Source organism: Bidens hawaiensis, unplaced genomic scaffold, assembly GCF_021521415.1.
Source record: "Bidens hawaiensis isolate Kalapana, Puna unplaced genomic scaffold, B.hawaiensis_p1.1 tig00000237_1, whole genome shotgun sequence".
In the NCBI taxonomy this organism is placed as follows: domain Eukaryota; kingdom Viridiplantae; phylum Streptophyta; class Magnoliopsida; order Asterales; family Asteraceae; genus Bidens; species Bidens hawaiensis.
The window spans coordinates 6,978,199-6,988,068 of record NW_027491021.1 but is presented as its reverse complement, the minus strand read 5'-3'; the positions used below and the strand labels follow the sequence as shown (position 1 = coordinate 6,988,068).

The window sequence follows — 9,870 nt, the reverse complement described above, 5'->3', positions numbered from 1 at the left end:
TACGGTGGTATTTGAATGATGGAAGTAATCTATTGAGAAGGGTTTTATTTAATGGAAAGTATTCGAATGGAGAAGTGTTTGAATGGAAAGAGGAAAGAAAGGAAACAATATGAATCAGGTCATTAAGGGACCTGATTCAGCAAGTAATAAAATCGAATATGGGAGTAATCGAATCGAATGTAGAATAGTAATTGTATCTTATGAAGAAAGTAATCGAATCGAATCTGGGAGAAAGTGATCGAAACGAATGTCCATTCGATAAGAAGGGACGATTCGATTAGAAAGATTCGTTCGATTAGATCAAGACATTCGATTAGAAACTGGCCATTCGATTAGAATTTGTCATTAGATTAGAATCTGTCATTAGATTAGAATCTGCCATTTGAAAAGAATCTGTCTTTAGATTAGAATGATGATTTGATTAGAATGGTGAAACTGATCAAAATGGGATTTGATTAGAATGTGATTCGATTAAATTGATTATTTGAATAGAAGATATAATTAGGAGTGGTTGATTAATACTATACTTGATTAACAGTTAGTCGTGCACAGTTAAAGAAAGAAGTTACCATTAACTCTAAAATGAACCGAGTTCAAGTGAGTTTCTAGCCCCACTTCCTTTTTATATTTTCGGGGTTGTGTGCATACTTAATGTGAATGTAATACACTTACCTTAAGTGGTAAGTGTATGTCATAATGATAGATGTGATAGTTTATTGATGTTATGAATGAACGCTTGTCGGTACGTGGATGATCTTCAGATATTGCACGTATTGTCAGGGAAGTAATGTGTAGTAAGTATGGAATGAGTATGTAAAGGAAAGTATGTATGGAATGTGTATGTATAGAAAAGTATGTGAGATTATATAGATAGAAGGGACCATATCCTAATAATATCTGAGACAGAAGGAATCAGACCCTAATAATATCTTAGATAAAAGGGACCATACCATAATAATATCTAAGAAAGAAGGGACCAGACCCTAATAATATCTGAGACAGAAAAGATAGTATGAAAGTATGAAATTAAGATGGTATGAGAGAATGTATGTATGAATGTATGAATGAATGTATGAACGTAAGAAAGAAAGATAACATGTAAAGTATTTGATATGTATCTTCGGATGCATATATGAAAGTATGTGTATGAATGTATGTTGCCTGATTAACTAGAACTCACTCAGCGTAGCTGACTTTTATTATGCACGCAGGTGAGTAGGATAAGACAGTTGGCTTGAGGAGGGCAAATGGTAGAAAAAAAATAATTTGGCATCTGAAGACTTATGATGTTATTATAAATGATGTTTTATTTTTATTTTTTTATTTTTTAAGAAATTTTTTTATTATAATCTGATTAGTTACTACAAAGCGATTACAATAAAGTGGCAGACAAATGGGCAACAAGTTGCGCTGCAACCCCCTTTTGAATAGCAAAGCCAATCCTACTAAAAACGAAGCTTTGGGACCTAGGAGTTGAAGAGGTTCCGTGTACGACACGCTGAACCCTACTCAAAATATTCACAGCCTCTGGGGCAGAAAACCAAATGTATCAAAAGCGAATGGTAGAAAGACATGTTGATTCTCTAAACAAGTTTTCTCGTGTTTAACAACTTTGCCCGGCTTAGCCTTCAGCACAGCCTGACCCACAACAAACCCACGATCCCTAAGCCCAGCAAGAGAAGACACTCCTGTAAGATCCACACAGGCATGTTTTCCCCCCGCCTACCCAAACACAAGAATATCAGCTTGTCGTAAAGTAGACCTCCCTTCAAGAGGATCCGTGAGAAAGTTAACAGGGGCTTACAAGTTTATTTAAGACAAAAGATGTTTATTTAAGACAAGATTTTATTATGATATGAAATGTATGTTGAAGTTTTATATTCCGCAAAAATTTTTAATTAACTCTGATATTTCGAAATGTGTTTATGAGTAAATCCAACGTCCAAAGTAGGGCACCGGGAACGGGGCCTTACAAGTTGGTATCAAAGCATAAGTTCGAGAGAAATAAGAATCCCACATGTTTACACTCGAACAGAGAATGGGACATAAGTAACAAAAGAAAAAATACCAATTCAAGAAAGCAATGTGTCACTCAAGCAATCTAAGTAAAGGTAAAGTACATGATTAATTTCATGTGTAATGTAAGGATGTGTAAGGAAGTTAGCTTAATTGCTAGAGATAGAAGTATTTGATTATGTGGAATGTATAACTGTCTAACTGTTAAAAGTAGAACTAGCACAAGTGGACTCACAAGAGGAAGTGTATAGGACACGTAAAGTAGCGTGATCAGCTAATCACAACTGGCCACTGTTATTACCTATTAGCCTTACTATCCGTGTACTAAATAGTTCCTTGAAAGATGGTGTTTGTGTTTCCTTATTGAATACTAATGGCTAGAGCACGGAATGTTGTTGGCCAAGGAGTTCATGTAACAACCCCAATTTTAGGGCTAATTTTTTTTTATAGTTAGAACAACATTCGTAAGATGGATTCATAATAGGTCTAACAAGCATAACCTTAATAAAGATCATTAAGATGGAACAAACATGCCAAATCCCATCAAAAATAATATCCCAGTCCATACTTAAATCATAACAATTCAACTCAACAAATAATCTATTAATCCGTAACCTTAAACGAATCCATACTTTAACATATGAAGTAATATGATGGTAGTAAATATTTTATGAAGATTATCATAATTAGTTTTAACCTACACTAATATGTATACATATATAATACATATTAAATGAGAAAAGTCATTTAATATGAATTAACTAAATCTAATATTCCAAGATTTGAATTCCTAGTGCAAATCCTCCAGCAACCATCGACATATTTATTTTTCCTATTTTAACTAATTACATAAAAATATATTAAATAACTTAATTAAGTGTATCTTCTCAAGATCTCTGGAAACAAAATAAAATATCCTAATTCCCTAGAAAATCTCAGCAAATCACGTAATATCCCTTCTCCCCACTCCCGGTCGTTGCCTCCTTCCCACGCATAACAATCTTCATTCGACCTTCATTCTACCCAATCAATGTTTATCTGATTTCCCTATAAATGAAGGACTTCACCAGGATTGAATTCCCACAAGCCTTCTAATTCATAAGCTTCCTCACAATTCTCTCTACAATCTGTTGGCAATTCACGTTATCAATCTCCTCACCCTCAGAACCATCGTTTCTAACTTCTCCCATTCAAGAATCAATTATCAGCATTACTAGTTCCAGAAACCAAGCTATAATAATCCACGTAAGTTATGATAGTTATTGTCTATTCAATTTCTGACAACCCTCCTATTTCCCTAATTCTGTTTGTAAAGTTCCAGCCCTAATATTATCTTGCATACTCACAGTTTCATCTCCTGGTGTTGAAGATCATTCCCTAGCAACTGATTCTATTGACACACCACTCAATTAAGGTTAGCTATCCATTGTTATTTCTAAAATATTCCAGCAATATGTTCTAAGGTGACATGAACAATGGTGGAAGTATATATCTACGAATTATTAAACCACCACTTTTCCTTGATCATGCTTAAAACATTGTTATTTGAACTATAATCAGGGAGGGAACTGAAACCCTAAGTTCAAAAACAAGTAAACCAGCCTTTGAGATCAAACCCTAACCACTTTATTACCTAACAGAATAATAAACAGATTGATTTCTCAAAGGATGAATCAAGGGTAACCCATGGACAGCCCGAACCTAAAGGGTATGTCCATCAAGGTTATGATCATGCACCTACCATCTAAAAACCGTTATTCTCTAGCATGAGCACATAAAATCGATCACAAAATCGCAAACCTTCATAATAATAATTTCCTGTAACTCAAAAGATTTTTATAATTTTAACTCCAGATTCTGCAACATGTTCAATAATGAAAATATACACTTTTATTCAGTACATGAACTTGAAACCGAGTCCTTCGGTTAATACCCAATCGGTAATGTTTTTACATAAAATGGTTCTTTTATTAAAACTCCATAAACTAAAAAAGTGTCCTGGAAAAGAGAAAAAAAAACAACAAAAAGGAGGTATTAGAATATGAATAACCTAAAAGAAGTAATCACTTTCCAAAAACCGATCACCCACTACTAACCTAAACAAAACATTTTTTTTTCAAACATAATAATAACTCATATTAAGATTAGTTATTAACAGGTCTCAAATTATTCTAAAAGTGTTTGTGACTTAAAATGTATTTTAGTAATTGAAACTTACATAACCTGAAAATAAGAGTAAGATTTTAAACCAAAACTAAATACTTTCGGAAGTTATATCATATTATTTTCCAGAATAATAAAGCTCAAAAATATATTATATGAATTAAAACTTTAAATTAAGAGATAAACACATGAACCTTCTGGGATATTATCAAAAGAACAATAAATATACATAAAAATTCATAAGGTGATTGTTTCCTACTTTTATAACAATTACAATATGCTATGAAGAACTTTTGAAGTATTCTTAGACTTCTAAATGAGTTATTATAAGTAAATAAATGTAGGTTGGGAGAAAACCGACATAACGTAAAAATTATTATTTTCATATGAATTCAAATTAGATGTTGTGGGATTGATATAACTAAAAACCCACAGCTCTTGAGACTCTATAAATCTGGTCATCACTACATTACACTTAGTTTAATCAGCATGCATCACGGTCTTAGACCGATCCAAGTAGAATAGAGTGTTTACCCTTTTATTGTTTACACTAAGAGCTAGCGTTCAAGGAAATACATTCACAAGTAACCGACGTTTGGAATCAGGTGAGTTCATGTGATCCCCTTTTCAACTATTTACTTAAACACTTTTGGGACATGGAATACATACTCCTAAATATTTTCATAAATCATTTTGGTGTATTATTAATCAAGACCATTTAGCTGCCTTAAACAATCCCCGACTTTTTAGCACAATCATTAACTCCGAAAGGAGCCACGGGATATATGGGTAGTACTATCTAGGAGACCCCCGCACACAGTGGGCCTACATCATGGGATTTCCTCCCGCTGAATGATAAAATATCTTGTGACATATATCCGCGCCATTTGTAACGTATGTTGGGCAGACATAAGTGTTAATTGACCCATAACAATAAGGGGTATGGGTAAGGGGTATTTATTTTAGATGTTCACGGGTCTTGGACACAGGTTTGATTGTGAACTTGTTTAATATGCACCATATTTATTTGGGTCATGTGTCTTAAACTCATGTTCTCACCAACATATTGTTGACGTATTTTGAGTATGTATTTTCAGGTATAACTGAGGAATGATGCACTTAGGAACAATGCAAAACAAAGTTAAAACTAGAAATGAAGCTATAAGAATAAATAGACTAGATTTATGAATAATTCGTTTCGTTGTAAACTTTATATTTTGTTTTCTGTTTGTTGTATTTGGGACCAAGACGCTTAATATTGTAATAATTTTATTATTTTCCGCTGCGTTTGGTTGATACCGGTCGTCACAACTAACCCCCTAGTCGGGTTGTGAGAGATTGGCATCAAAGCCAACGGTTTCAGCGAATTGGGTTCTTAAAAACTTAAGATACCCAAGCTTTAACCACACTTAAAATATATAGGATAACGCATCATTAAGTTCACACTTAGGGTATTTAGTAAGCACACACATAGATATATATGTTCTGAAAACTTACTTGTACTAACATCTATATACGCATTATTTGTCAAAATAGTTAAGAAATGGCAGGAAATAACTATCGTGGAAAGGCCATCCTGAATGAAGATGATCGTGGAAAAGCCATTATTATTGAAGACTCACCAGCAAGACAATTTTTCCCAACTTACTCAATGGAGCAAGGAGCGTATGTGACGGCTCAACCCTTTGACTTGGGAGCAAGACCCTCAAGACTCGTGGAAGCCGGAGACTATCCACCTGCGCTTAGACCAAGCAACTACATTCCAGGCCCTGAGAAGTGGGCACCTACTGAATCGGAGCCGACCATAGAGTCGTATGGATCATGGGAGACGGTAAAGGAGGACGACCATAATGGTCCATCAACTGGAGTAGCCCAAGCGCTCGCCGCACCGCTCGTATATCTACCCGGCCAGTGTGGGAGGAACAAGAAAGGGAGTGGGCGGGAGCATTTCAACCACCAATACCGCCAAGTAACCCCATAGCCCCGTTCCCGTATCAAGAACCCGTTGAGCAGGGTATTATGGCTCGACATAGTGTGCACCTTGGGTATTTGCAATGGTATGAGGACCCCTACTTAATGGCGGCAAGACACTCTAGCTCTTCACAACACTTTCCGATGAATGGACGGGAGTATTTTCAGGGCCACTGCTCATAAACGAGCCTCCACCGATGCCACAAGATCTCCCATACGACACAGCCATGGAGCACGCATGGCAATGACATGTGGACTATGACAGAGTTGTAGCGGAGCGGGATGAAGAGCTTGCTAGCGCTGGAAGATTTCAAAGGGCCTTGAGAAGCATCAAGGCGTTTGCTGACCGTGCACTCCGGGGTAAACGTTATCGCCGCCATCACTGAAGACCCCACCTTACGATAGTTTACCTTTATTTTATTTTGTAGTGTAACCACATAAGTAAGTTTTACTTATGTTGTTTGTTTTTTTTCCCTTGTTGTAATAATTGACACTTAGTGGCCTGTCACTAGTGTCTAACAACTTTCTTTTTCAACTTTATGAATCGACATAGGGCGTTTAGCCCATGTCAAATTTTGTACTAGTAAGATTCTTGGTATTATTATCACATCTTCTTGCTTATATTTTAGCTTCCTGCATAAACATGTAAATGATAATCATTATTGTTATTAATATTATTATTATTATTGTCATTATTATTATCATCATCATTATAAATGATAATAAAAACAATATATATATATATACATACACACACACATATATATAACACAATTAATAAAACGTTTATATACATGTAACTATATATATATATATATGCAAATACTAAGTATATCTTTAATATATTGAGTTAATAATAAAAGAAATGAGTTATTTATAGCAATGGCAAGAGGAACAGGACAAGGACGTACCCGAGCACCTAGAGGCGGTGTAACGCCACGTACAACAACAACCCGTTCTGGTCGTCAAGTCTGAACCCCTGCAAACCGAACCAACAACACTACCGGCAACACAAACAACACTACCCGTAACACCACTACTGGTAACACCAACAACACTACTGCCGGTAACACCAACAACACTACCGGCAACACAAACAACACTACCCGTAACACCACTACTGGTAACACCAACAACACTATTGCCGGTAACACCAACAACACTACCGAAAACACAAACAACACTACTGCCGGTAACACTAATAACACTACTGCTAATGCCAACAACACTACAAACGACAACTCTGAGGCGCGAATCCAACAACTCATTGCTGAAGCAATTGCAAATGCGCTACCAACCATTACCGCACATGTGAATGTTGGCCGAAATCTAGAAAACCGTAACGAAAACCCTGTTGGGGGAAATGGTGGCAATATGACCGGAGGAGGGGGTTTAGTGAATAATGATAATGATGAAGCCAACTTAGGAACGGGTAGTGCAAGGATTGGGTGCAATTACAAATCATTCATGGCTTGTAAACCGAGTGACTACTTTGGAACTGAAGGTGCAACGGGAACCATCCGTTGGCTAGAAGAAATGGAAGCGATCTTGGATATCAGCAACTGTTTAGAAGAAGATATGGTTCGATTCGCCACTCACTCACTCAAAGATGGCTCCCTGGCGTGGTGGAACATGCTCCTACAAACTCGAGGTAGAAATGCCACTACCCGTATGACTTGGGAGGAATTCAATAAACTGATGATCGAGAAGTACTGTCCTGCAAACGAGATGGACAAAATGGAGTCCGAGTTTTTAAAGTTGGAAATGAAAGGCACGGCTCATATGGAATACACTAACCATTTCAATGAGCTTTCAAGGCTAGTTCCCCATCTAGTGACTCCTGAATCCAAGAGAATTGGCAGGTATGTATGGGGATTGATACCCAAAATTAGAGGAATGGTAAAAGCTGCTAAGCTGCAAACCTATCAGGAGGCTGTTGAAATAACTGGCACGCTGACTGATGAAGTGATCCGATGTAATGGAGCTAAAGGAAGTGATAACTTTGGGAATAAGAGGAAATGGGATGACTACAGGTCACCTAACAAGAATTCAAGTGGTAAGTTGGTGGAGCAGTCCGGTGGAAGTTCTGGTTTTAAACAAGGAGGAAACCCAGGAAGTGGGAAGTTTGGCAAAAACCAGGGTGGTGGATTGTTTAAAGGAAATAATGGTAGCAATGACAATTCCAAGAGGCCGTATTTAGGTAACCATCCGTTGTGCAAAAAATGCAACAAGCATCATGTGGGAGACTGTAGAACAAATATGTGCTACAAGTGCAACCGTTCAGGTCATGTGGCAACAGATTGTAAGGCAAGATCCAAGGCCCCTCCTAGGTGCCACTTATGTGGAAGTGCTGATCATCTGCGACCTGAATGCCCAAAGCTGAAAGAGACAAGGGCTACTGTGGGTCGGCCAAAAGGAAGAGCGTTCGTGATGAATGCCGAGGAAGCTAGAGAGGAGCCTGATGTCGTAACGGGTACGTTTTTAATAAACAACCATTATGCTTTTATTCTATTCGATACCGGTGCGAGCAAAAGTTTTGTATCCACAAACTTTAGGCCTAGAATTGAATTAGATTCATCTAAATTGTCCAACGCCAATATTATAGAATTAGCCGACGGTAAAACCATGGAAGCCCCCTGAAATAATCAATATTTGTACCTTGTAATTAGATGACCATCCTTTTCCCATAAACTTAATGCCCCTACAATTAGGAGGTTTTGACGCCGTTGTGGGTATGGATTGGTTAGCTCAAAATAGAGCCGAGATCGTATGTGATAAGAAGTTATTAAGGATTCCATTGCCCGATGAGAAGGTGCTTACCATCCATGGTGAAAGATCAAAAGAAACCTCGAACATCATATCATGCATGAAAGCCAACAAATTTGTGCGAAAGGGATGTACAACATACCTAGCGTATGTCTTGCACGCGGAAGTGGAAGAAAGGCGAGTTGAAGATGTACCGACCGTAGCAGATTTTCATGATGTATTTCCTGACGAACTACCTGGGCTACCACCACCTAGACAAGTCGAATTTCGAATTGACTTGGTACCGGGAGCAGCACCTGTTGCAAAGTCGCCCTATCGACTTGCACCATCAGAAATGCAAGAACTAATGACACAATTACAGGAACTTATGGACAAAGGATTCATTAGGCCAAGCTTTTCTCCATAGGGAGCACCCGTTTTGTTTGTCAAGAAAAAGGACGGCACATTAAGAATGTGCATTGACTACCGAGATCTGAACAAAGTTACGGTGAAAAACCGGTATCCTTTATCTAGGATTGACGATTTGTTCGACCAATTGCAAGGATCGAGCTATTTTTCAAAGATAGACCTAAGATCGGGATACCATCAATTGAGAATTAAAGATGAAGATGTGCCTAAAACCGCTTTTAGGACTAGGTATGGGCACTACAAGTTCCTAGTAATGCCCTTTGGTTTAACAAACGCACCAGCCATTTTCATGGATCTCATGAACAGAGTTTGTAAACCATACCTAGATAAATTTGTGATTGTTTTCATTGATGACATCTTAATCTATTCACGAAGCAAAGAAGAACATGAGCAACATTTAAGGTTAATTTTGGAGCTGCTTAGGAGTGAACAACTTTATGCTAAGTTTTCAAAATGCAAGTTTTGGATGCGTGAAGTACAATTCCTTGGACACGTCGTGAGTGAAAAAGGAATTCAGGTTGACCCAACAAAGATTGAAGCAGTCAA

At 37.3% G+C, this 9,870-nt stretch overlaps 1 protein-coding gene across 1 annotated transcript; it reads left to right on the top strand.

Moving 5' to 3' along the window:
* The first annotated feature begins 8,845 nt into the window (after positions 1-8,845).
* Positions 8,846-9,322, top strand: LOC143599067 (uncharacterized). The gene has a single exon (XM_077077142.1). It carries the CDS (start codon positions 8,846-8,848, stop codon positions 9,320-9,322), a length of 477 nt encoding a protein of 158 aa, XP_076933257.1.
* The last annotated feature ends 548 nt before the right edge of the window (positions 9,323-9,870 follow it).

Coding starts and splice junctions, on each gene's coding strand:
- LOC143599067 (XM_077077142.1), top strand. CDS start 8,846: ATGCCCCTACAATTAGGAGGTTTTGACGCCGTTGTGGGTATGGATTGG.